Genomic DNA, 27,996 nt, shown 5'->3' with positions numbered 1-27,996 from the left:
TGAAGCGGCGGCCTTGCGGGCCGGGCCGGGCCCGCCATTGGCGGCCGGGGAGGTGTATCCCGCGGCCGGCTCGCGGTTGGCTGCGGTGCGGGGCGGTGGCGCCGCCGGACATCGGCCGGAGGAGGGAGTGGGGCCGCCCGGCCGCGCCTCCCGCCGCCCCGCTGCCTGAGGTAGGTACGGCGCTGCCCGGCGCTCCGGGTGGCAGCGAGCGCTGCCCGCTGCCCTCTGCCCTCCCGCCGCGGCGCCGGCCGCTCACACCGCTTCTCCCCCTGCTCGCCGCCGCCCCTCTGCCTTTCCCTGCCGCTCTCCTGGGATTTTTCCCCCTCCCGCGCGTCTCCCCTGCTGGCGGGCGGCCCCTCGCTGGGCTGCTCGGCACTGTCTCAGCCCCGGTGATGATGGGGTGCCGTGAGCCGCTCCCGGCACGGCGAGGAGGGAGCGGCGCCGTGCGGCCCCGCGGTCACTCGGCGTGCTGGGGAGGCCGGGGAGGGTTCCCAGCGCTGCAGCCTTGGAATGCTGAAGTTAGTTTCACTTTTACGAGGGGATATAGATATCGCTGTGGCTGAGCCTGAGCACACACAGGGAGGGAGGCATGCAGACGAACTTCTGGCCTGCCAGAGGTCACCCGAGCATTTGCTCCCTGCCCGGACAGCCGCGATCCCAGTGCAGGGCAGCGCACTCCCGCTGGAAGGCGTCACTGCTCTCCTTGGGCAAGTCCTCCGTGGGAGGGGAATTTGCTTCACTGCAGGCTTGGGTATGAGATGCAGTGTTTTAGTTCAAACTGCTCTCATCATTATGTTTTAGTGTGCAGAGATAGTGACATGGTGTGACAAGGCTTCCTGTATTTTGAGAGGGATCATTATGCTCTTTGAGAGCCCTTTTAGCATGCTGAAGAGAAGTGTCACAAAATACGTCCAACTTCAGTTCATTAACCTTTGCTCGTGGACAAATGTAGCCATGGTAGGAAGACCATTCTTGGAGCTGTTGTAGATGTCTGAGCACTTCCCTTCACACTGTCCTATGTGTGCTGGAGGCTGTTTCAGCAAGCCTGGAGTTAAACAGGACCTCTGAAGTCTTTAGGTGTATAGAGATTTTACAAGTTTGAGGCATGAGGACAAACAGGATTTTCCAAATGATTCAGATATAGATTCATGTATTATCAGTCAAAATTGTGTTGGAAACAAAGTTCACATTCTTGAAGCCTATCTCTTGAGATTCACATCTTTTAATTGCATGAGTATCTGAAGACCTTAGCTACTGGATACTTCATGCTGGCCCTGGCAGTGTCTCTGCAGAAATAAGCATGTAGGCTTCACTGGCAGCAAAAAGGATGAAATAGAAAATAAAGGGGAATTCCTCTGCAGTGGGAATCTGTTCTAGTGAAGCTTTTCCGTTTTGCAGAAAATTCCTATTAGGTTGAAAACCTGTTGTTTCTAATCGCACATATGGTGACTGCTACTCACTAGTTAAGGTCTTGACCTTATCTTCTGTTTTTGACCTGTGTAAGAATTAGTTATGAAAAAATACTTAGCGCTGGGCTTTCTCTTTAAATCTACTGCTTGCCATCCAGCCTGTGTTCTGCTTGCTTTCTGTGTGTTTGTTACTTCTGACTGTTCTTGATGCAAGTTGTGATGATCTTTGCATGATTTATGGTGGGAAATAAATTGGAAAATTTAAGTTTCCAGAATTCTTGTTGAGCTTTGTAGTTAAAAACTAGCTGCATAGAACACATCAAAAGCCTTCCTTTACAGTAATCAAAACAACTATTAAAATTTAAAATTTGTCTCTAAGGACACCTCATCAGACCAAGATGCAACAAAATTCACTGAAATTGAATTCATGTCTCACAAAAGTAGGATATAACTAGAGTATGAAGTATCTGGTTTGTGTTTTACAGCAGATGCTAAAGGAGACCAGAACTTTTACACAGAAAATGTCTGAAGTGTACATGTGCCTGTGTTGTTTTATTACTTTGTCTTTGCTGCCATCAGGCTTTACCATGCTCCGAGCCTTTAGTCACACAAATGGTAGGTGTGTGTTCCACCATGCTAAGTGTTGGCATCATCGTAAGTCTGTGCTGGCAATCAGGAGGGAAGATGTCAATGCTTGGGAAAGAAGAGCACCTCTAGCACCAAAGCATGTTAAGGAGTTGACAAAGATGGGATACAAGGTCTTGGTGCAGCCGTCAAACCGGAGAGCCATCCATGAAAAGGTAAGGTCCTGTTCTGAGAGACACAAGCAAAATCATAGTGCAGTTGTTAACCATGGTACGGGGAAAATAATATTCAAAGGCCATTAATGAGAAAACATATAAACCCCCCTGAAACATGTAAATTTTGTTGCTAAATGAGTAGTCATGTGCTAGAGGAAAGGAAAAGGAGTCATTTGTTTAGTCTTTTGTATTGGCACCATGGTGGGTTTTTAGAGGTTTTTTTTATTAATTTTGTGTCCTGTCATCACTCTCCCTATGAGTTCTAGGTTCTCATGAAGTAGAAGCTTGGGAATTCCTTTAACATCGGTCTTTTCGTCTTCTGTTTGTGAGAATGCAGGAGCTCTAAAAAGCCCTGTTAAAAGAACAGGAAAGATGAACCTGGTGAATTCCACTCTTGCTTCAATCCTATTCCTCATGTGAAATGAGGAGACAGTTTTTTTCTTTAATGCTGTGAGCTTCAGGACAGAGAGCTTTTACAGCTTTTGTAGCAGCAGTAATACTCTGCTGTAATATAACTGAGAAAACGGATGAAAAGTGAAACAAAAGTAAGGAATAAGTGATTCCTAGTGCACATACCACCTTTTAATTTAATTTAATTTTAATGATTTTTTGCATCAAAGCACAGATCATACTATGTAAACACATTTCCTTAGAAATTGCTCTTCAGCTTGGACTTGAGCTTATACAATTTTATAAAATCATGTGTCATCAGACTTCAAGTTTTTTAATTTTTCATATTTCTCTAAACTTATTTCCAAGTATTTGAACACCTTACTGTTCATTATTGCAATACTACAACATACGTTAAATTTAGTAAAATATCCTTTTTTGTAGTCTGTAAATTTAAGATGTAGTACTTTACTAACACATAATTATAATTTGGCCTCATATAATAGGATAATAGCGTAGTTATTCAATTTGATACTTGATACCTCTTTATCAAAGAATTTTGTGAATCAGTATTATCACATGCAGTAACTTGTTTCTGCTTGGTAGAATTATTTATTTTTCCTCTGTTCTTGTTGCTAATATGCTGAGATCTGAATAAGAAAAAAACACAGAAAAATTTTCTTTGATTTTTCTCTTTCATAGGAGTATGTCAAAGCAGGTGCCATTATTCAAGAAGATATTTCTGAGGCTTCTTTGATAATTGGTGTGAAGAGACCTCCAGAGGATAAATTAATCCCTAAAAAGAACTATGCCTTCTTCTCTCACACTATTAAAGCCCAAGAGGCAAACATGCCCCTTTTGGATGAGATTTTAAGACAGGTAAATTATGTCATATTGAAGACCATTGTCAGTTAACATGGGGTGAACTTGATGCTTAAGTGTGATGAAAAGCTTGTTGCCTAGTATGGTTCCTTCCACCACATGTACTTGTAGATGGCTAATGAGTTTTCAGTATCCTTTCCTGAAACTTGAGTATTTCTTGCTCTCAGAGGATCTTGTGTTTGCAGTGTTACTCCCTTCATGTGCACAAGGCAGGTAAGTTGTGAGCATGGTGTGCTCAAGAGAGGCTCTTTCTCTCTGAGTGAGAAGAGTTGTTGGAAAATTACTAAGCTGGAGTGCATATTGGCCGTTTCAGAGCAAGGCAGCCAGTTCGTGCAGAAATGAGCAGCCTCTTGGCAGAGGATGTGAATGGGCTTGCAGCAGCTAGAGTGGCACATTGGGGAGCTCTGTGCAAAGAGGGCATGGGCAGTGCAGAGACTCTTTCAAACAAGAATTCACTGCAACTGTTACATTTTGATTTTTATACTTAAATCTTATTACGATATATTTTTATATTACCCATCAGACTGTATCATGAAGAATGACAAAGTCATGTGAAAATGTAGTTCCTGGGAGTGCAATGTGCCACAAACTGCATTTATTGAAAATTTTAATGCTCAGTTTGCTGTGTATTTTCAGGAAATTCGACTGTTTGACTATGAAAAAATGGTCGATCATAAAGGAATGCGAGTTGTGGCCTTTGGAAAGTGGGCTGGTGTAGCAGGTATAGTGTATAAAGTGAAGGCAGGCCTGCAACAAGTGACCTCCTGTAAAACTTCTGGTTGTCTGTGCTTCCTGAAAGCTGAGGCTTGCGAGTTGTATTTAACTGCATTTTAAATTCTTGCTTTTAACAGCCTTTTCCCATTCTGGTTTGTGCCTCCTGCTTTCATGAGACAACATGTCAAATTGGCATGTAGATTCCTGACAAATCTAATATTTTATGTTATTGTCTTGAAGTCCTGTTTGTGCATTGGACTGTCTGGAGCAGACTAAGTATCAAGAGATCAACTGATTAGGCTTTTTGATAAAAAAAATAGGCTGCTGTCAGTCCCGAGAACTTGAACAACATCTGTTTGTCACTGTTATGCATTTAATCTGATTTTTGTGTGGCATGGTTCTGATTTCTTTCTACTGAACTTTAACGCTGTTTCTTCAGGAGACTCTTTTATTTCCTTCTTTGGGATCCAGTGATGTGGATACACCTCATAAAAGGATATCTGAATATTAAATTGTGCCTAAATGCATAGGGGGCCAAGAGCAAGTTTAAGGTCGCAGACTGCTATTAAATTTCTCTTTCTCTGGTTTTATCTAGACTTTCTTTAGAAGTAAAGTATTAATATAAAAACATGGGAAAAATATCTGGGATGATTTGAGGCTTCAGTCTCTGCGGTTTCTAACTGTGCATATTTGTAATTAAAACTGGTAGTCCAATATTCTGTTTTTTTAACAACAGGAATGATCAACATTCTACATGGATTGGGTTTACGGTTTTTAGCTCTGGGTCATCACACTCCTTTCATGGTAAGAGTATGTGTATATGTATTTTTCTTTAGCTAAATAACATTTTGGCATCTGCTAATTATCTGTATTTGACTATGGAAAATATCTTGATGGTTCTGTGTCTTTGATTTCAGCACATTGGGATGGCACATAACTACAGGAATAGCAGTCAGGCTGTGCAGGCAGTACGGGATGCCGGGTATGAAATTTCACTGGGACTGATGCCAAAGTCCGTGGGGCCCTTAACATTTGTGTTTACGGGCACTGGTAATGTTTCTAAGGTAAGAATAGTCTTCAAGGTGAAATGCTATATTATTGTTAATAGAAATTCTTAGCATTTGGTCTCTATCAGGTTAAGTGGGTTGATGGGTTCATTTTGTTTTCTTGGACTTCACATTTTCCTTTGCCAGTAACAATTTTTAAGTAGTATATATGGAAATGTTTCCTATGAGATCATGCCTAACCCAGCTGACATGCTAACTCCTTATCAATGAACATGGATTAAATCTTACCGCTCCTCTCTTCCAGTCTGCATGATTTCTATCTCCCCCTCTCCCCACTGTTTACTCTGTGCTTACAAGGTAGATGAATCACTCCATTAAAGTATGGGGAAATTAATTATTTTTTTCCAGCACCAGCTGAGTTTTTACATCTGGATATCATATTTTAGCTCTAATGACATAGGGAAAAGACTTACCCCTGGTTTTGGCAACAAAGATCAGTTAACAAGGCTCCAGCTATAAAGTAAAATCGCTGCCTGCATAAATGTGTTCTTTCTAGCCAAAAGGATGGTGTGTCTGAAAATCATTTGGTTGTGATCACAGTTCATTGGGGAAGTCATCTTGTAGTTCCTGGAGTTTAGAACAGCCTGGCTGATGAGGAGTGGCTTCAGGGATCTTTCCTAAGGAGAAGCTGCTTCTCACAGTGGCAGCAAAACCCTCTTGTGGCTGAGTTGAGGCCTCCCAGTTCAGCTATTAGAAATAGGAACCAGGCATTGGATTGTGGTTTAGGCATTCTGCAGTAGTAAGGAATGATGTCAATTCCTTGCCCATAATGCACAGGCAGCTTAATTTTAGGTAAGCTTTGGAGCTTGCTGACATAGTTTCTAAAGAACTTTCCCAGGACAGTAACTATAAACATAGATATGTATGCATTCCTTCTGTTACATGTCTTGTGATGGACATCTCTCACGGCCAGTGCAGTTGAGAAAGTGTTATCCTGACCATCCAATCCCTGGCCATGGTCAGAAACCTGTAAATCCTGGGAGAAGAAATAAACTTTCTCTTCCTTTCACCACACCTCAAGCTGTGTCCGTGTGATCTATTCATCTTTAGCGGCAACACAGGGGTACCTGTGAAACAGTGTGTACATCTCTGGAGATGTTTTCTGGCAGGGCTATCGATTTGTATGTGGCATTTTATATTTGTTTTCGAATACCAAATGAGTACTGTTACATTACATTTATGATCTACTTAATCTAAATCCTACTTCATGATTGCAGGGTGCTCAAGAACTGTTCAGTGCTCTCCCATGTGAGTTTGTGGAACCACATGAGTTAAAGGAAGTTTCCAGATCTGGAGGTATGCAGTGACAATAGTGATTAAAAACACTGAAACCCTTTTTGCCCAAGTATAAAAGCTATTTTTTTTCCCCTTTTTTTCAACTTCAGATCTCAGGAAGGTCTATGGAACAGTGTTAAGTCGTCACCATCATCTTGTAAGGAAACGTGATGGACAGTATGATCCAGTAGACTATGACAAACACCCAGAAAATTACATTTCTCGCTTTCACATTGATGTGAGAATCTCTTCTGTTCTTTTATGAAAGGTTTTCTATAGTGTCTGTACTTACTACACTTTTGCATATTCATCATCTGAGAAAGCATTAACTTAACATGCTCGACCAGGTGTTTTCAGCTTCTTAAAGTACTAGGTGAAAACATCAGGCATCTGTAACTTTCTTTGCAGGTCGCACCCTACACAACTTGTTTAATTAATGGCATTTACTGGGAGCAAAATAGTCCTCGCTTGCTGAGTCGGCAGGACACTCAGAAGCTGCTGGTGCCAGTTAAATCTGCTGCTGGTGCAATGGATGGCTGTCCTGAATTACCACACAGGTAAGACAATCATTTCACTTGTAACAATTTTGCGGTGCAATGATTAACTAACTTGTAATGTTAGGCAGTTTCACCACGGTATCCAGTAAATGATTCCGTTTATTTTGCATTGTTCCTCTTGCATGTTTTACAGTGCCCCATTGATTTTGCTCTTGTTCTTTTGCGCTTTGCAGTCTTGTTTTCACAGTTTGGGGTTTTTGGAAAGATCATAGTAGAAATGATTAACAGGTATCAGCTGCCTTTCCTCAAAAGTAGTTCTGCCACTGATCTTCGTACAGAATCCAATACAAACAAAAGTGTGATATCTGGAATGTACCTTCTGCACCAGTATTGGTAGAAGTTTCTATGTCTGAGCAGTGTGGGGTGCAAATGAAGGATTAGTCTCCTTTCAGTGGGGGTTGGAGCCACCCTTTCTCTAATAGCCCTGCCATAGATTTGGGGAGGACACGAAAATATATCCTGGTGAAGAATCAGGTCTTTGTGTCTTCTCTGCCAGCTCTTGACACTTTTCTTTCTCTCACATGACAAATAAATAGTTGAAGAGTTAACCTTCAGTGGAGCCAGACATTGTGCATTAGGCTAATGAATCCTCCACCTTCACCTGCTATCTGTGAACTGGTAGGAGGCACGCACTTCTATAGGCTTCCTTTTAGGATGGGAAGTTAGTTTCATGCAGGATTGCACAGGCACAGCTTGAAGGAGTTGGTAGATGGAAAATGAATGGGGGGTATTGGTAGCACACGGCATAGAGAGAAAAGATCATAGTGAATGGATTCTGTCAGTCTTTCCATGAAATTGGATACCGATGATTGGATATTGATATGAATGCAAACCTGATGACTACAATAGGGCCAAATTTCCATTATATTTCTGGATTCCACTGTTTGTGTTTTGTGGTCTTGTAAATTGGTTGAGATGAAGAGGGCTACAAGTCTCATAGAACTTCTCACATTTCTTTTATTTCCTGTTCACTTGTAACCTTTTATACCCGTGTTTCTTACTAAATTGTATAATGCTCTATTCCACTGTCTTTTTATTTTAATTGCTTTAGACTTCTGGCCATATGTGACATTTCAGCAGATACTGGAGGATCTATAGAATTTATGACTGAGTGTACAACAATTGACAACCCATTTTGTATGTATGATGCTGACCAGCATATTACTCATGACAGGTGGGATAGCCCTTACTTTTTATTGTTTTCCATTGTAGCTTGTAGAGTGAAACACTATATTGAAAAAATCATACATTTGTAACACTTCTGAAAGGTGGTACCTTTCAGGAACTAAGAAGTACTTTAGAAGAGCTGTTTTCTCTCTTTCAGTGTTGAAGGCTCAGGGATTCTGATGTGTTCCATCGACAATCTGCCAGCTCAGCTTCCTATAGAAGCAACAGAGTACTTTGGGGATATGCTTTTCCCTTATATTGAAGAGATGGTAAGATCTTATGTATCTGACAAGAAGGTAAAAGGCTCAGAATTTGGTCTGCTTATTTGTTGCTTTTCTGGTCTCCTGTATACATTCAAAAGGAATCTGCTGTAGAACATAACTGACTTTGTACTTCAAAAAAAGAAAAAGGTTTTTGAAGTCTTGAGGCAATCCTTTGAAAAGGAAACATGTGAATGAGACATGAGTGACCTGAATGTCTTAGGGATTTGTCAAGAACACTTTATGTAGGCAGAAAACAGGCTTTGGCAGGTAGTTCATTGCTTCTGGACCCTGCACTAGATGTAAACATCTGATTTTCTTGGGCACTCAACAATCCCTCACAGTCAGGGTGCTGTCTGAATTCCTGTATTTTCCTAAAAGTCAAGTGACGCTAATTGCAGCCAGAAGTATTTCAAATATACAAGATGCTGGTATTGTTGCATGCATTTAAATGTTGCTTAAAATCTTAATGTTTTACTTTGAGAAATATTTGGCAATAAAATGACCTGATTTGAAATAACTTATCTCCATAGCTGTTATCAGAAGGCTCAGAACCTCTTGAAAAGCAGAATTACTCACCTGTTGTTCGAGATGTAAGTTTTGCAATTTGGCACTCTTCTTGTCTTCCCCTGCTTTGAATCATACAGACACATAAAGCCCTCCAATCTGTTTCATATGTTTCCAGGCAGTGATTGCATCCAATGGCTCACTGACACCTAAGTATCAATATATCCAGAAACTGAGAGAGAGCAGGTAATGTAGGCTCTTAAAGTTTATTTGATTCAGGATTTAAAAAGCCACCCTGTTTGCATTCTGTCTCTAAATGTCTCTAGGTTGATGACCTCCTTAATTCTTCACGCACATTGCCTAAATCATTAACACGTGTTGTTAGTAACTTACACTGAAGTTGAGAAAGTGGTCATTTTTCTCATTCTTGCATTATGAAAACTGTTTTACCAGAGGCAGAAAACAGCCACATGCTAGTATTACTCTGTTACTCCTTGCCCTTTTGAAATGGATGTAACATACAGTCATTTGAAAGGAATGGCTGAAAGCAAAAGGCTCTTGAATATTCCTTGAATCTCGTTACTTCTCGTATGGCTCAAGTGCTGTGCTGTGTAGCATTGTTCTGTGACTGGATGCATTGAAGAGACTCTGAGACTTTTTGTTACATTCATGCATGTACAGATTCAACTACCACTTCATCCACACCCTGTCACAGCAGTTATGTGCCAGTGGTAGCTTAGGGTGAATTAAGCTAACAGAAGTATAAATAACCTGCACATCCCTTCCATTCCCCTTGCCCCCTTAACTATTGACAAACATCTATAGATTACATATTAAAAATGTTAATTTCACAATAAGTGGTTTCATGTTCATGGTCAGTGACAGCTACACTGTACATGTTATTAAATTTAAATTGGTCTGACTATAAGCAATGCACTCACTGAAAGCATGGTGTGTTGACTTCTGCATCTCAAACCTCTGCAATTTCCTTTGGGAACTTTGTGACTTCTGGTTATGAACTTGTGCGTGATGAGCTATTGGTGAATTTTCCACACTAGGTAATGTGCTATTTGCTTCTCAGAGGCTTCAGCTCATAGTGATTTTTGTTCTGTGCTCTTTGATAGACACCCTCAATAGGCTTGTCAATAAAAAGTTTTTTTATTCCTCACACAGTATGATGTGTATGATTTTTTTAGATTCCTCCATAATCACTTGTATGGTCTTGTGTGAACTACCGTGAGAATCTGGAGACTTCATTTCCAAGTGTGGTTTTTTTGGGTAGATTTTTTATATTTCTGCAGATCTGTCTGCTACATGTGATGTTCATTTGTTCCTTGGTATTGTTCACTTAGCTATCAGAAAAGCAGGACCTGTTAACAATACCCTCCTTTATTTTGCAAACTTCAGAGGTGATACAAATGAAAGAAGGGTTTTACTGCTTAGGGTGTGATGGTTTAGATAGAGATGCACTCTTTTTCAGACCCTGTAGGAATTATGTGGCTTGTTTCCACTCTAGAAAAGTATTATGCTATGCTCAGTTTAGTTTCTGAGGGTTCTATTTAGACTAATTGCTAATACTTCTTCAAGTCTGTGAACATTTCAGACCTAGGACACCCAGATTGTAGGAGCTGAGCTGTCTTGAGTGCCATCAGATTTAGCAAACAAACTTATCTTCATCTTTGCACCTTTACTTGCTTCTTAAGTCCTACTGGTTTCTCACTCACAGCTGCAAAAGCACATCACATTAACAATGTAGATTTTATTTGTAACTGAGTTATTTAAATCCATTTATAGAGAATAAGCATAATCGAGCTGTGCAGATTCTTTTCTCATTCTTGATGGATCATTTGGCAGCTCATGTTTTTGCCTGTCCTAGAGTAAACATGCTGTGTTTAAGTGTGACTTCATTCTAGGCCCTAGAAAAGTTTTTAGTAAATATGACAAGCTGGATTGCAAAATCCAGCTTGCTTTCATATAAGAATTTCCCCTTCATCAACACTGCAAGCTACCTACCACTTCCATTCCCTAAAGAATAGAGAGGAATTCTTCTCTTCATCTGCCCATAAGAGTACAGTTGTGGAAGATGTTCTGATAGCAGGAGGAGGAGGAGGAAAGTCCTTGGGTTTGCAATATAAAAGGATATGATGGGCTTAGGAATGGGCTGTGAATGTATTAAATCATGATTTAACTTTTTTTTTTTAAAAATCAAATCTGTAAAACTTATGAAGGTCAAAATTTACAGTAATCTATAGTAATAATTCGAATTAGAGAGTTGATACATTGGTACATACCATTCAGATTCAATTATCTGAAAAGGACAACTTTTAAAAAAGGCTCTGAAATAGGAGGAAAGGAGGATGGAACATCTGAAATTTTGGAGAATAATTCAAGCTTTACAGTACTGATTCAATAGGCTTCAGATATATGATATAGATGTATTTGGTATTGATTTAATTCTCTCCACTCAGAGAAGTCTTTCAATGGTATTGTTTGAGGCCTTGTGCCTCTAAATGTACTCAGATGCTTCCTGCTGTGCTTTAGGTTGGACAGTAGTGCTCTGTTTGTCTTGCTACTAGGTGTTGCTCTGGCAGGCTTCTACATCATCTATCATTGTTATGACCATTTTTGAAATGAAAAAATATAACCAAAACATTGACTTTTGGTCATGCCATGAGAAGTCTCAAAAACCTGAACCAAATATTATCTAGTAGACATATGGTTGGTTCTCTTCTAAGGTCAGCAGGTTTCAGCAGAGTGGACATCGTCTTGTCAGATAAATATCAGGTTTCTTTCAGAGGCATAATCTGCAGTGCTGGTATAAACTCTTAGTGGACAAAGGGGAAACTGAGGCTCTTGCTTATAAAGATTCCCATGAGACTGTATCTTTGAAAGTCCTACCTATTTATTGAAATTTATTTTCAGGGTATGGGATAAGAAAGGCCAAACCTCAGTCTCCATTAATTAGGTTAAACAGTAGGGCAGCAAACAGCTTTCTTGAATTTTTGCTTTTGCTAAATAATTTTTATCTATGTAGTCATGTGTTAGACAGTTTCACAATCCTGATTTTACAACTTAATGCAAATTTAAGCTAGAAGGAAAACTAATTATAAATTACCAAAATGTGTGTTCCTGCTATGATTCATACATTTCTGAGAGCATATTTAAACAGCTGCTGAGTGCATTATTCAGGTTGACAGAAAGAAATGCAAAATCTGATGTTAATACATTTTATACTGAAAGTCAACAGATCTACTTAAATTTATTTATGAGAGTAGTAATAGTTAGGTTGAAACACTGTGATGGTTTTCAAATCTGAATCTTGTCTGCAATGATGATTTCTTGGTTGGGCATTAACTTTTATTTGACTTTTATTGACTATCATGTTCCTGTGATAGACTGATATGAACCTAGTATAACTTACACAAAATATGCTTTCATCAGCATGATTTTGTGTCCTTAAACCGTTACCTGTGATGTAAAGGGAAGAAGGCAGAGCCTGGAATCCCTGACATGACATTGGCCCCCAAGTTGTCAGGTTACAGTAATTTGGCCATTGGGAAAAATACAACTGAGGAGAGTTTTCATTAACAGCTAGAAGAAATCGGAGAGGCAGTGGGAATGGAATGTTGATGGGTTTGATCATGTTTATGTTAGAGGAAAGAATCTAGAAGTTATGCAGCAGGAGAATGGAAGCAGTACTAGATAGTCCTGGATCGAATCCTGGTCTGAATAGAGCTCTTTGTTTGTAGACTTACTAAAAAATACTTCTTCTGTTAACCTTGACAGATTACAGTTTCCTTCTGTGTGATTTTTAATTTTGCCTGTAACACCTTCTAGGGAACAGGCTCAGTCACTGAAGATGGGTGATGAGAAGAGGGTTTTATTGCTTGGATCTGGCTATGTTTCCGGCCCTGTGCTTGAATATCTCACTAGAGATTCCAACATTGACATCACAGTTGGTATGTAAGAAATTGTTTTCATTTCAGTATTATGTCTCACTGAAGCATGTGTCAGAACTCTTCTCATAAATAATAAATGGACGTGGTTCTGAGAAGAGATAAAGAAAATCTTTGTTATTACTCACAGCAGGAAAGGGTTTTGTAGCTTTGTGAGCATTTTGAATTTATGTAATTGATTTTAAAATGACATAGCCATGTTAAAAGTTAACTGTTTGCATGTGTGAAATTAGATGTTTAGAAATGTTTGCATGTAGGGAAACTAAAAGTACTTTTCCTTCTAACCTGCTTTAGGCTTGGGATTGGTTTTGTAGATAGTCACTTTATTGGTATGTGGCTGTGTTTTCAGCCTCACAAAACAAGAATATGAAAATTCTCCATCTGTATGAGTGAAGTGTCTGATTTTCTTACAACGAGTGTCATGGTGGTAATACTATAGACCCTGACCTTCCCATGAGCACTAAATGCCTACTTGTTTATTCCTCTGTTTTCATTTTATCTGTGGCATATTTCAGGCTGGGTATCTCAGTAATCCCCTTCTGTAGCCTTAATGATGACTTCACCCTGATTCTGGGACTTCAGACCTAAAACTCAGGCTCTATTGCCTTCTTGCCTGAAAGATACTTTGCTGGGAAGTGGTTTCCCTTAAAACTTACAGTTTTATTGCTGCTGATTGTTGTTGTTACTGCCTTTTTTTTTTTTCTTTCTTTATGCTACTTTCATACTTGGCTGCTTTTGCTACCCTTCATGGTGATAACCATAGCACTTCTAACCCCTGGGAAAAGATTTCCTAGGAAGAAGAGGGGAAATCAAGGAAAGCTGCACCCTTGTTATGAGCACTGCCTGAGGTGGAAGAGAGAAGGATTAGAGCAATGTGCAGTGTCCATCCCTTTGTCACTATAGAGGTTGCATCCACTCCCTGCAGTGCAGTAGCAGGAAGAGAAACCAGGTGAACTGGAAGACTTGTTTTGCCAGGCACTGAACAAACATAGCCTCTTATCTGGGTACCTTAAAAACATGCAGTTTCTACAGCACACACACACAAATAGCACAGAAGGAAAGAGACATAAATATATTACTTGTTTAATATTTGACAGCAGGCAGGGAGGTGCAGAAAACACAAAGTGCACATCATAGTGCCATGTTTGGTTTCCTACTGTTAGGCTACACCACTTTAAATCCAGATGACGAAAACTTTAATTGAGAAACCTTCAACTTTTTTTAGTTTGAATTTGTAGATGATTTTGCCTAGCTCTTTTCCCGCAGCACAATTTGATTTGTAGGATATAGAGAATCATCTTATGGTAACGTTTATTTCCCACTGACTGTGGAAAGGCCATAAGGAAATAAGGCCCTAACTTAGAAGCACAGATGCTTTTAATTCTCTATCAGCTTGTGCCCTGCCTGCTGCCTTCTTTGACTGTTCCTTTTTCCTGACTGTGTTCTCTGGCTTGTGCTGTCAGCATAGTGCGCTGGGAAAGGAAATTAGCCAGATGTAGTAAATACTGGTTGTGTTACTGTGGTTCTCTTTTTCAATTCTGCCTTCCTTATAATGGTAAGTGCTGATGCCTTTTTATCTCCCAGAAGCTTGTGTTCCATGTGCTCTCTTCTTTGGTTACTCCATTTTTGTTCTTTCTGGCTTGTGCTGGCAGCATGGTGAGCTGGGATGGAAATCAGTCAGAGGTGGCAAATACTGGTGGTGGTATTGTGGATGTCTTTCAGTTCTGCTTTCTTTATAACAGTAGTTAAGAGTAGGCAGGCAGAGACTGGGTTTATCCCATTTGGTTATAATATGGTATTTGGGACTGGGAGGACTAAGCCATACGTAAATATTAAAAGTAGTCAGTTTGAACTTTTTACTCACACTTGACTTAAGCTAAAGCTTAATGTTTCTATCTTTGTCATGTTAAAAATGGTGTTGTGAATTTGTTTTTGCTTTAAGCTATTAAGCTGTTCTTAACTGTAAATAGGAATTCTGTTAAAGTGTATTGAAAGAGAGTTTTGAAATATTCCTATTTAAATGTGTGGAATGAGGGATCAAGTAAGTTTTTCTGAACACATTTGTTTACTAAATTCCTGATTGTTCTTCATCTGTTAGTGAAGGAAAACAAGCATGCATCTATTTCTCTCTGGGAAATATGTCACAATTATACATGGGTGTGCTTTGAACTTAGCTTCATCTATAGGTAACAGTTTGTTGTTTTATTTTTCAAACAGTATCTGTCATGAAGGAGCAACTTGAACAACTGACAACGAAGTACAGAAATGTTACTCCAGTTCATATGGATGTCCTTAAGCATGAGGAAAAGCTGTCCTCTTTGGTGAAAAAACACGACCTTGTGATCAGGTCAGATTTCTATGTAAAACGTGATAGACTCAACCCTAAGTCATGCTGCTTCTTTTAGTTGACTGACTGAAATCAATGCATAAACTTTCATTTTTAATGGCCAAGATGTGGGGTCATATTTGTGTGTGTAAGTAGTTGTAACTGGCTGCTGCCTTCTCATGTAGTGGGGCATCAGATCTTTAAAAGGGGTTTTGACTTCTTCAGAAGTGTTTGCCAGTTAGGTGGACTCCCTTCTTAATGTGAAGGGCTGTTTGCATCCACAAGCTTATGTGTCCCTGGGATCCAACTTTCATGTTCACAAGGGGAGGCAAAATTCTGACAACTTGGTAATTTCTTCTGAATATCCCATTAATAAAGAACACATTCCAGATATTGATACAGGGAAGGAACTTCACAGTGCTTGCCATTTGTTTCTTTTGCCACGGGTGTCATGAATGTTGCTTCTCAAAGTAGCTCACCAAGATCTTTATAATGCAAGCTTTCTCAAGAATGGTTTTTCAGTTTTGCATCTTCTAAACCTCTAGCATGCTTGTTTAGAAGATGTGTTTGGAAAGAGGTCAGTGGTTTGTGGTTTACAGAGAAGTGTGACAAAAGATGCTGTCTCAATAATGACTCCCCTGTTGTTCAGTGCCCTGTTCTGAGTGCATACAACAATGCTGTCCTGATAGGGTAGTGTTTCCCTTTCATAGGTATGGAGCTGCTCAGGGCAAGGTAGGTATGACTGGTTTTTTGAGCTAGTACTTGAGCTCTTTTGTAGGCATTCAAAAAACATTTGAGTGTCTTTCCAGTGACAGGATAAGTAACTGGTTGAATTTTGATGTTGCATGATTCTCCTTCATTTGTAGTTTGCTGCCTTATTCGGCACATCCTTTTGTTGCTAAGAAATGTATTGACAACAAAGTGAACTTGGTAACAGCCAGCTACTTAACACCAGCCATGAAAGAACTTCAGGAGAGGTAGGTGTGAAAGCAGCATCTCCCTGGTGTTGCTTCCTTTTTAGTGCATTATCTGAATATTTTGTAATCTGTTACACCTGCAACACTGAGTGTGAATCACTGCTTTCTGAATTCTTTCTGCTTCTCTTTCTGTGATGGAGGACCAAGAAACCTTCCCAAAGGTGCATGTTGCAGAGTGGAGCAAGGAGTGCATACCCCAACCTGGTTAGATTAATGCTCTAAATAATGGAATGTATTTTTCTGCCTGCATTATCCTATTACATGTTAACGTGCTTTTTCCTCTTCCCTCAGACCTGTTAAAATGCTTGAGCTTGGCTGATACTCAAACTGAGTAGCTGTGCTGTCATATTCTACCAGCAAGCTTGTTTGTCGTCCTTTGCCTTCCTTCTGTAAAAACTCATTCTTAGCTTAGTGTATCTACAGTAATCTCCTCCTTCATGCTTTCCTTTTGGATATGCCCACTCTATAACTTTCAAATTGGTGACAACTCTAACTACTCTAATGTGTCTGTTGTCATACTTACTAGGTAGGCTAGAAAGTTTTTTGAGTATGCAGCTTCTTCTAGGTGCTCCTCTGAGTCACAGTACTGGAAAATATGAAGCGTGTTCAGGTGAAGAATTGTATGTGCTGTGTCTTTACAAAAGATACAAAAAGCTAGACTGGTTGAGAATCAGTGTTGCAGAAAGTGAGGGGTATTTAGGGGCTGCTCCTACCATTCTTATTGAGAATACAGCATGCTGTCAGGAAAAAAAATTTAAAAGAGCACAAAAGACAAATTGATTTTGAAAATAAAAGAAATCCTCAGTTTGTAGTGATAAGTAAACTCCTGTGGGACTGTGGGCAACTATTAAGAAAAAAAAAACAACCCAAATACTTGTAATTGTGGAAAGCAGACCTTTTAATCACACTTGTCAGAGCTCCTTAGGACAATCGTGACTAGCTCTGTTCTGCCCTCTGCATTACTACCTTCCTGCCTTATAGCTCTGTCCAGGATATGTGGGATATAGAGTAGCTGGTAGAAATTTATTTTTTCACCAGCATCTGGGTGCAGAGAAGTAAGAGAAACAAAGGTTAGAAGGCTCTTAGATGGTTGCCACTTTTCAGGATTTAATATCTACTTTTGTTTCTTTATTCCCACAAACTGCAGTCAGAGCCCAGAATTTACTGTGTTAGAGAAGGTTCACTGGGCAGATTGGACAGATTTATGGAATAGGCCAGTAATTGTGAATATTCTGACGATTCTGTATTTCTGTTATTTTTAGTGTAGAAGCTGCTGGTATTACAGTTGTCAGTGAAATGGGCTTGGATCCTGGTCTCGATCACATGTTGGCGATGGAATGTATTGACAAGGCGAAAGAAGTTGGTGCTACGGTAAGGTTAGCGGGTAGTGCACAGTTCTACCAAGATTGTATTGTTAAAGTTGTTCTTTTAAAACCAAACAGGTTTTGAGCATGTCACAGATGTGTAACAGATTCTGAATATTTTACTTTTTCTGGTGCTTTGTATTTCATAGCTACAAATTCACTTGGGGAGACCATCAACTAAGATGGCCTTACCCCAGTGTATCTTTTGGTTTCCTCTCCTTTACAGGCAGTCCCCTCCCCTCAGATCCTTCTGATCTGGCCCATTTGGCCAGAAACAGAACAGAAGTGGAAATCTTAAGAACTGATGGGGATTTTGCTGCGTAGATCTCTATGCATCTTGATCTGTCTTTTCACTGTTTCTTTTCCTGTGGATAAATCTGACAGGTTATATCATACACTTCTTTCTGCGGTGGCCTACCAGCTCCAGAGCACTCTGACAATCCTCTGAGATACAAGTTCAGCTGGAGTCCACAAGGAGTGTTGCTGAATACAGTTCAGTCTGCTACATATTTAAAAGATGGAGAGGTGAAGTAATGGGAATATTTTCATTTGAAACCATACTGTGGTAATTGGCTAAGGAAGGAATTGAGACTTGAAAGGTGCTGTGTTTACTTTCAAGCCAGTGGCAGTCAGCTGCCTAAACCATTTGCATAAATCACTTATCACTTGTAATTTTAAAATAAAAAAAAAAATAATTGCATATCACTATGTTTGGAGCATGATGATACCTAGCTGCTGCCAGCTTTATTCTTACTTACTATGTGGAAACTGACTGCCAGGAAGGAATTTATCCTAAAGACTAAAGCATTGGATTTGGTCTGAAAAGTTGACTTTTCTGGGTTCAACTTCCATTCTGTTGGGTGTTGCTTTTGCTACTTATTTACCCTTTCTTTGGCCCTGTGAAACAAAGGTAAGAGTGCCTTATGTGTTCATAAATCAAACAGCTTCATTTTGTACTTGCACTATGCATAGTAAAGCACTTGATTCCTTTTTCTTTTGGTGCAATGTGTAATACAAATTTATCACTGAGTGGGTTTTGTGAAATGCTTTTTGGTCTGTTTATAGAAGCTCTGTTTTGCTGTTTGTGCAGGAGTCATTAGACTTAACCTCACAAATGTCACTGCTTCTGTTTTATGTAAACATTGTAATTGATTCGTGCAAAGCTCTTGCAAGCCATTATCACATTTCTGCTTCCCCGCACTATCTATTTCCACTGTCACTTGCTCAGAGTAGTTACTGCAATTGTCAAGGAGACTGCCTTGTATAACCACTATAAAGTTTAGCTAGTTGCCTAAAACTCTTTGATCTGCAAAACTTAGAAATCTTTTGAAATGTAATCTTTTATGTTTTATGACATTTTGGCACTCTACTGTTCTTATGGAAGTAAGAAAGGAGAAATTCAGGGATTGTTGGATCATTATTTAAAAGCAATGAAGTATAAGCTTCAGTTGAAAAGGGTTCTTGGAAAATGTTAAAATATTTTGAATTTGATTCTGATCTGGTTCACCCATTGCTAGGAAAAATTAGATCATGCCTATGAATGAATCATGAGAGCACTAGATGAGCTTGTCAGTAAATTCTGCAGTTTTTTCTTCTTGCCACTAAATACTTATCTTTGACCATTGGATTCTTTCTCACACCTTTCTTGCTTGGCAAACACAACAAGATCTTTAGGCATTGCAGCAAGCTTCACTGCTTTAGTATTTCTTCTATAAGTAAACTTCGTCCCTTTGCTCAGAAATCAGAAAATGAATTTGTATTGATGCTGCATAGCAGATCTGGGCTTTAGCTGCTTGATGGAAGCAGGGTTCAAGGCTGTGGTTGGGACTGGTAAGAGAACTAGTCACCCAGATTTTTTGTTTTCCTTCCATGGTGCTTTGTAGCTTCAAGTAAAGATACACATGGGCAGTAATTTTATATCCATGTGATGTCACTTGATTTATTTTAATCTTTGAAAAAAAGGAACAAACATCCATGATTCTGTTTATGTCTGCCTTGTCTCCCATATAAAAAGCATCAAACAAAACCTAAACAAGATAATAAATTATTTGACCAGAAAGCAGGGAGCTCATGCTTAGAATCTCCCTTCACACTGGTGCAGTTATGGACATACTCCAAAATTACATTAATGTAAATGAAATGGGAACCTGCTGTTTTAATATAAGTACAGCAGGAATTAACTGTGTGTGAGAAGAACATGGCTTGTTTTAGCCCTTTGATTAGTAATGGCTGACACATTGCCTGCTCTTCCTGCACCAGATATGATTAAATGGCTTGGGCAACTGCCTTATTTAGATTGGGCCTTTGTTTGCACTTGGAACACCAAACATGTTTTTCCTGTTTTTGAGCATACTTTGTCTTATCTGTTCTAAAATAAGTTGAATATGACTGCACCAAAATAATATTTGCTGTTCTTTCACAAACTTTAGATTATCAATATTCCACCTGGAGGAGCTTTACTGGATTCTGTTACTCCAATGGATTTTTTCCCAGGATTAAACCTTGAAGGATTTCCTAACAGAGACAGTACAAAATATGCTGAGCCATACGGTATTCAGACAGCTCGCACTTTACTGAGAGGCACCTTAAGATACAAAGTAGGTTGTTGGTGTTATTATCAGTAATTATTGTTTTCCTCAAGAGATGAATGTTGTAATTTCAAGAAAACTGTGTATTTAAAACTCAGCTTTTTATAGGCCTGCACTTGCTATTTATGAGCTCCCCATTATGCCAGTTGAGAGAAAACCAAAAGCAGTTATTTCATTTTTAATGTTGCTTTACTTGCTGCATTTAACAGGTATTTGTTGCAAAATGGAAATATAGTTTTATTTATTTTAGACAGCTGGTCAGTTGTCTTGCATAGTCTGTGTTTCCTCTTTTTATTCTGGCTCTGTATCTGGTGTCAGATCAATAAAAACATTAAAAAAATAAATAAATTCTGTTTTCTTAAATTCCCATGAAAAATTGAATGCATAAATCTTACAGAAAATTATGCTTTTCCACCAATCTGAGAAAGTTTTTCATTAAGTACCTAGAAATCCTAAATTTGAGGAGCTTTTTAATTTTGGTCAGCTAAATAAAATATTAAGAGACAAATGTATTTTCCTTCTAACTGATTGAGTCTTTTCCTTTCATTTGTTAGATGTCCAAAGCAGAATCAAAACGAAATATTTTTTTCTTTCAGATTTTCTTTTTTTAAATTTTTTTTTCAGTCAATATACATTAAGAAGAAATAAACCTAAAACCATATTGAAAGTTTGAGAAAGCTTTTATGCATGTTGTATTATGTCTGTTAAGGTTTATGCCAAGGCTTAAGTTTGTTATTTGTCCATAGCCTGAGGAAGGTGTATGTCCTTTTTGTCTTAATTCCTCTGTTGCAATACAACAGGATTTTTTTGAGGGAGGGAGGCTTGCTGAGTGGAGATAAAGGCATGGAAGAAGATGGAAGGCCAGTATGGGGGGAAAAGGGTTATAAATTGCAATAGCTCTCTTTTTTTTCAGTCTAGATACAGTCTCTTTTGCAGAAGGTAAAAGTATGTGGGAGGCATCTATCTCATTGTGAAACCCTAATTTGACAGTATCTATTCTTCCATTTGGTGCCTGTTAAAACTTTCTTCGTTTGTATGTGCTAGCACAAGGAACTGCAAAAATGTCAGGGTGACATTCCAAGTGGTTGTCAGTGTGCTGCAAGAATGCTGTTTCTGTGGTTAGTGCTGTTTTCTTAATGCCCACAGCAGGGCCAGCACTTTGGGCTGGGGGGATGTTGGTGGGGCTGTGGGGAAAGGTTTGCCATACCTCCACCCGCATGGTACTGATGTGCCAGCACAGAGTGCTGAGCAGGACACAAGTTAGTGTTGGCCCTTTGCACATGCTGCTGTGCTGCAGAGCAGAAAACAATCTGCTCACTGAAGAGGCAATCATCTCCTAGAAGTGCCTTTTAGAGATTAAGTTGAGATAGCTAATGGAGTCAGTTTAAAAAGAGGTGTCACACAGAAGGATCTCACTGCAAGGCCATCTGAGCTGGTAACCTAGTGCTTGTGGAAGTGACTTCTAATTTAATTAGTCTTCTTTCAGGGTGCTTTACTTCCTCCATTCTGCTTTTTTAGTGTTTCTAGTAATTTGCATGTAAGTGCTCTCAGGTATCCAGCAGCTGTGTGGGAATGTTAATGGGATAAAAACAAAAGTAAGCAGAAATCAGTTGAGACTTCTTTCATTTTGCAGCCTAATGTGGCCTTTGCAGCTCCTTTTAAACCATTCTACTACTTTGTCTGTCTGATATTCCTGAAGATGATAAACAAGCACGCAGGATTCTTACCTTTAAAAGCAGCCTATATGATGTCCACACAATCACAGTGGTGTGAAACTGGGTGAACAGTGTTCTGCATTGTGCTCTGTGTATTGATGACAGAATAAGCCATTAAAAAAAAATATATTGAAAAGTGGGGAAGGGTGGAGGGGGCTGGAGAAGACACTGCCCTGCGGCAGTAACCTCACTGGCATCAGGTTATTGTGGCTGACTTCCCAAGAAGATAATTCTAAACTGCCACAGTTATGTCTATCACTACTTTCAAACCAAGGAGAAATACCTGTTTCAAGTGATTAATATATTTAATGGTGTTTTTCTTTTATTTCAGGGGTACTCCAGAACTATGGGGGGCTTTGTAAAACTCGGATTAATTAATCCAGATCCTTATCCTTTGCTAAACTCAACTAAGCCACCTCTAACCTGGGTGAGTTACTTTGCTTACTCTGCCTTTTGTCCTCTGTTTTATTGATGGTTTTCCTATTGCTAGACTTGGGTGTACTTAGCAATGAGAATCTTGTACTGCATCCTGATCTTTGCTTTTTTTTTTCCTGGAAATGAGGAAGACTTTCTTCTGCAGAAATGGAATAAGGTGCTGTAACAGGTTCCCTGATAGACTCTGATTGGAGGCTTTCAGGTCTCAGCTAGACAAAGCCGTGGCCATATTTTTGTGAATCGTCTTGTGTTTTTTGTTAGTCACAGTCTAGTCCTCAGTGCTCTGAGTTTAGAGTGTCCTTTTTGTTACTGGCTGATGATCTTCAGTGTAAAAGTATTTTTTAGGGCATCAAGGAGGAAGAGATTGTGCATAAAGGAGTATATTACCATTTTTTTTCTGTTGAAAATCTATACAAGCATTTTTTTGTTCTTCTGTTATGCTGCTTTTCTCTCTTGATTTTGGGTGCCTTACTTCATCTTTACCTCAGCCAAGACATGACTCTGATGTGATGCTGTTACATTTGACAATCAACATTTTCATTGTTTCTGTGGACAAACAGGGTATTTCATATTTCAGTATGGGATGAAGAGAGCTGAAGAATGTCTTGAGTGTTCTCAGAACCAAGAAAGCGGAAGGTGAAGACGCCACAGTCTTTGTCTCTGAATAATATAGTATTGGGAAGATAAGCAAACTCCAGGAGTTTTAGGGTGGCCATATTGGAATTACTTTTTTTTTTTTTTTCTTTTTCTTTTTTTTTTTTTTTTGTCTACTTTCAGTTTTAGAGTTGATATTTTCAAGTTTTCTTTGTAAAAAGGGCTGGAATTTCCAGTTCTTCTAGCCTTAATGATTATATGACTAATGTTTAATGACTGTATACTTTACAGTGTTATGTAATCTGTAAAAATAGCTATAAATTCATTATTCTTGCTGCAAATATGTTTTCAGCAATGTTTTTACATCTTGATACTTTTCCTTTACCTACTCTGCCAGAGAAGTAGAAGAGATGAGCTAACCTGAGCTTTTAGACTCTGCAGTTCTTGCTTATTTCATATCTTGCTCTTTATTTTATATCTTGCTCATAGTTCTTTTTATTATCCACTTTGCTGTGAATGAAGCAAGCAATGATAAGCATCTAGGTGGCACAAAATGGCCTTCTGATATGCACAAGTATCATGAGAAATCTCTTTGGTAATACAGGATTGCCAGAGCCTTGTTCATCTTATTGGTCTGTTTTCTTCCTTTTGGAAGGGATGTTCTCCATTTCTAGACAAACTGAGAGATATCCTATCTCTGAGTTTTCCCTCTGTCAGTCTTCTCTTTCATCTTAATATTCTTCTAGTGTTCCTTGTTTATGCAGGTTTCTATGTTCTTTCTTTGCTGCCAGAGAAAGGGATAAGACTAAAACGTAGGGGGAAGTAGCTGAGGGGTGGGGTATAAAGACTTTTAGGAAAAGATAATCCGTATTTTCACCTGCTGTGATTAAAATTCTCAGTCTTTCTCACTTTCCCAGTACACATAAGCTGTCTTCTCAGAAGTCCTGGATTTTAACTGATCTTAGTGGAGTAGCTGGTTCTCAAAACCTTGATTGAGGTGGAGTGGGAACAGATGTCAGGCCTTCATGAACTTTTTTGTTTTCAAACAGAAAGAGCTCATGTGCAAACTGGTTGGAATTAAGTCACCTGCTGAGCCCAATGTTCTTAGAGAAGCTGTATTTAGCAAACTGGAGAAGGACAAAAGTCAGCTGGAAGCAGTGGAATGGTAAAATGTTCCAAAGATTTTGAGAGTTTAAGAATAAAAAAAGAAGTGTTTGCAATTCTAGCCATTTTGGTTCATGTTAAGACTGTTAAACTGGTATGCCAGACAGCTGGAAATTAAAAAACTGAGATGAAGCTGCTGAGAGGCAATGATCTAAGACTTTCTAATTTCTTCTGCCAGGTTAGGTTTATTGGGAGATGAACTGGTTCCAGCAGCAGATTCCATTGTAGGGGCTCTTGCAAAGCACATGGAGACGAAGCTGCCCTTTGGTATGTGATAAATTCTTCATGGGTTTGAGCAGAACAAGGCAATATCCTTTATAAGCCTTAACTAGATTAGTTTGTTCACCTTAGTTAGTAAACCTTCATCATAGGTTTTTTACTGTATTGTGATGTTCCCTACTTCCCCAATTTATCCTTTCCCTGTTACACTTTTAGTTTGATTTTAGTATTCTTTCCTCCATAATAGTTCTTGCCTTCAGTCATTCCCTGATTTACCTGCTGTGTATGTGTAGTGCCTTGCTCTTCAGGAACCTCATCTCGATATGACTGAAATACAAGTAATGAATAGTTTGTGTGCTTTTCTTTTAGGTGCTGGAGAGAGAGATATGATTGTTATGAGAAGTGAAATAGGTCTCAGGCATCCTTCTGGCCATTTGGAAGACAAATTTATTGATCTGGTGGTCTATGGGGATAACAAAGGATATTCTGCAATGGCTAAAACAGTAGGATACCCCGCAGCTATTGCTGCTAAAATGGTTCTAGATGGTAAGTGGCTATTCCAACTTCAGTAACAGTATTTCAATTCTCTGTATCTTCCTGCCTGTAGAAGGTAAATATATAGTGTTTTGTATGTTTATGTGTAATTTTTTTTTAATTTGTCAGACTCTTCCTGTCTTATTTACAGGAATTTTTAATCTGCATGTTTGGATGTTCAGATGTTCAATGACAACTCTTAATTTACTGCTTAATCCACAAAGATTTTTAAGTCATTTAATATTAAGTGTTACATTTAATATTAAATGTAGTGTAGAGAAAACCTTTAGCATGATAAATTATAATTGATTATGTCACAGGGCTGAATGACTCGGCGGTTCCTTGCACATCGATCTGGCTGTGTCCAGCACAGCAACCCCCACCTTGCCCACAAAATCCCCACTGTGCAGCTACCAAAGCCTTTCCAAATAAACCTGGTAGAGCACTAACTCACTAACACTGGTAGTTAGTTACTACTAACTAGTAACTACTAGTGTTAGTTACTAACACTAACTAAGTGTCCTTTTCCTGCCTTTATTTCAGGTGAAATAACTGCCAAAGGCATGGTCATACCGTTGACAAAGAATGTTTACGGGCCAATACTTGAGCGCGTTCGGGCAGAAGGCATTATGTACAGCACTCGCAGCGTTATCAAACAGTAACTGAAAACTGTGGCTTTTATCAGGTTTTGGCCTCCTTTGGTTCCCCCACCTCCCCTTTTAGAATCTCACTTTGGACCAGCTAAGGGCATTTAAGACCTGCCATTTCATACACAAACGTTGCCTTCCATAGAACCCGCCACAAGGCTTGATGTAGAAGCCGTAGATACTCACAGATTGTGATATTTTCCTCTTAAAATTCTTAAACTTCTATGTACATGTTTCAGCATCAATCAGAACTTATATCTTTTCTAAAATATCTCAGAAGGGTTTTTTATTGTTATTAGAGTTTATCTTCTAAGTCTATAGGGTTGTTATTGTGACAAATTTAAGCTGAAAGAAAAATCTATTAGTGGAATATTTTGTGGTGGAAAAGTCTGGGTAATGAACTCCACTGATGAAGTTTGATTGTTCATGTGGTAAAAATAATTTTTCAGAAAAATGGAGATGAACATGATACTTAAATTTTAAGTCTGGTTGTCCCTTTCACTTTAGCAGTATTCATGAATGTTTTCACAATAACAATATGCAAAAAATAGCTTAGAAATTCTGCACTACTAGCAAATAAGATCCTGTTAAATCTTGAAAATGTTCAGTTCTTAAATATTTGAAACCTAGATCTTAATATTTTTAAATCACTTTATAATGAATGTAAATTTAAATTAGTTTGTGGAGGGAGGAAATTTAAAGCCAGCTTCCCCCCATAGCCTTTCTTGTTACAGAGTGCAAGCTGGTTGCAATATATTGAAATACCTGCTGTTAAATGTTGCCTTGTGCTGTGGAGAGAGCACATTAATATTTGGCTCTGCAGCTAGGAAGGGCAGTCTGAAATAGAACACAGTTACTGTGCTTGGAAGACGCTCCAAATGACGTGTTTACTCTTCCCACTTACACTGCGTGCCTCATCCAGGTTAAGTACTGTTACAAAGGGAATACATTGTGTAGTACATGCAGCTTTGGAATGCACTATGTTTAGAGGTTGAAATTGCCACTTTTTGAGTTAGCTTCTGTCCTTCTGCTTTCATGGTTTTGAAGCATTCACTTGTGAACCTCTGCCTACTACTCAGAGCACTGTCACTTTAGGCTGACAGAGTTTGCCAGCATATCAGCTCATTTGCTGCTGAGTGCTGTGCTGTCAGATGTGTCAGCCCTGCTCTAGCTGCAGTTTAGCCACATCAGTCCGGAACTGAACTTTAGCCCAAGTGCAGCTTCTCTGTAACATAGCACCAGTTGCCTCCTTTCATTTCAGGGTGGCTTCTCTGGCTTCTGCTTAGGGATTTCTACACCACCTTGCAAGTCTAAACATGGCTTAGACTTCACCAGTCAGGTCTGTGAGGTATAATGCTGTGGGCAGGTTGTATTTGCACTGGTACCTGTGCACCTGCCTAGAGCTTGCCTTTTCTAAAGCTGCATACTGATGCAGGAAACTGCTTTCAGCTTTGCTCACAAATGCACTTTGTTGATAAACGCACAGCCTTTTCCTTCCTGAGAACCAGTGCTGTAATCACAGTTCCAAGAGGCTGGAATTCCAGGTCTTGTTTTGCATGGTAGGAAAAGCAGCCATAACAATAATTCAAATTTTGATCTCCAGGTTTTGCAACTCAGGATTTGGATTTTCTTTGTGCAGATGCAATGAAATAGCAGCTGCTAGAGAGCTAGGTGAAAGGATCCGAAGGGAGAAAGAAGGGCAGAGTGTTACTGTGAAAGAGAAGGACTTTTTATACTGAATCAATGCTTTTTTAAAGTAATGTCAAATTTGGATTCTGTTACAGATCCATGCATATATCACACAAAATCCTGTCTCCATAAAGATGTTTTGCTTCCCATTGATGTTACTGTTGGTAACAGGCTGTTGGTCTGTTGTCTGTCTGTTAGACACAGCTGGGGCAAGGATGGAGCCTGCAATGAATATTCTGCTCTCTGCTGCTTCCTCCTCCAGGTAGATTAATGGCCTACAAATAAGGGTTAAAGTTATATTTGTATCTGCTGGTCCCTTTCAGTCCAGCTTGGTGAGTCCAGGATTTTACTTGAGAATTCTCTGTTCCCTCGCTTAGCCCACAAATACACAGCCATGGAGTTGTTCCTCTGTATATATGCATGTACCGTACTTGCTTTTCTGCCTTGGAAGTGCAGTGTGGGATGAAAATCAGAATTTTTTACAAGTATCTAATATTTTTGGAGCATTAAAGAATGAGCACTGCAGTGTTTTCATCAAGAAACGCTGCTACTATTTTTGAAACATTTTATATTGGAATATATTTCTAATTCCCAGTGCAATTCTGCGTTTTGTTTTCTTGTTTTCTATGTTTAGACTTAAATGAATTTATTGCTTATCTTTTTGTATGAAGATTATACTTCTCAGTTCTCTTTGCATATTACTGGTAAGATAATTGTATCTTATACATGAGATTGCTTGAAAAATAAATCTGGAATCCTC

At 39.2% G+C, this 27,996-nt stretch overlaps 1 protein-coding gene across 2 annotated transcripts; it reads left to right on the top strand.

Annotated features, from left to right (window-relative positions):
* The first annotated feature begins 35 nt into the window (after positions 1-35).
* Positions 36-27,996, top strand: LOC131572696 (alpha-aminoadipic semialdehyde synthase, mitochondrial-like). 2 transcript variants are annotated; one of them, XM_058825967.1, is made up of 24 exons: positions 36-170; positions 1,989-2,209; positions 3,302-3,478; positions 4,118-4,202; positions 4,932-4,999; positions 5,113-5,259; positions 6,480-6,558; positions 6,648-6,775; positions 6,946-7,094; positions 8,146-8,268; positions 8,419-8,530; positions 9,055-9,114; positions 9,207-9,274; positions 12,866-12,987; positions 15,202-15,331; positions 16,177-16,287; positions 17,550-17,658; positions 18,036-18,176; positions 20,081-20,248; positions 22,286-22,381; positions 24,033-24,148; positions 24,326-24,414; positions 24,736-24,912; positions 25,444-27,996. In XM_058825967.1, the coding sequence occupies exons 2-24, from the start codon at positions 1,997-1,999 to the stop codon at positions 25,560-25,562; spliced, it is 2,787 nt and encodes a 928-aa protein (XP_058681950.1). In that variant the 5' UTR covers positions 36-170; positions 1,989-1,996; the 3' UTR covers positions 25,563-27,996. The 2 variants fall into 2 exon arrangements, with proteins under 2 accessions (XP_058681950.1, XP_058681949.1); XM_058825966.1 differs by lacking the exon at positions 36-170 and having other exon boundaries at positions 1,853-2,209.

Source organism: Poecile atricapillus, chromosome Z (genome assembly GCF_030490865.1).
Source record: "Poecile atricapillus isolate bPoeAtr1 chromosome Z, bPoeAtr1.hap1, whole genome shotgun sequence".
NCBI classification, from domain to species: Eukaryota; Metazoa; Chordata; class Aves; order Passeriformes; family Paridae; genus Poecile; species Poecile atricapillus.
The sequence above is the reverse complement of the archived record's forward strand: the minus strand, read 5'-3'. Positions and strand labels throughout refer to the sequence as shown.

Excerpts from the sequence above, each read along its gene's own strand:
- LOC131572696 (XM_058825966.1), top strand. The coding sequence starts at position 1,868 with ATGAAGTATCTGGTTTGTGTTTTACAGCAGATGCTAAAGGAGACCAGA. Across the intron at positions 4,203-4,931 it reads AAAGTGGGCTGGTGTAGCAG|GAATGATCAACATTCTACAT; the intron begins GTATAGTGTATA and ends TTTTAACAACAG. Across the intron at positions 7,095-8,145 it reads TGTCCTGAATTACCACACAG|ACTTCTGGCCATATGTGACA; the intron begins GTAAGACAATCA and ends TAATTGCTTTAG.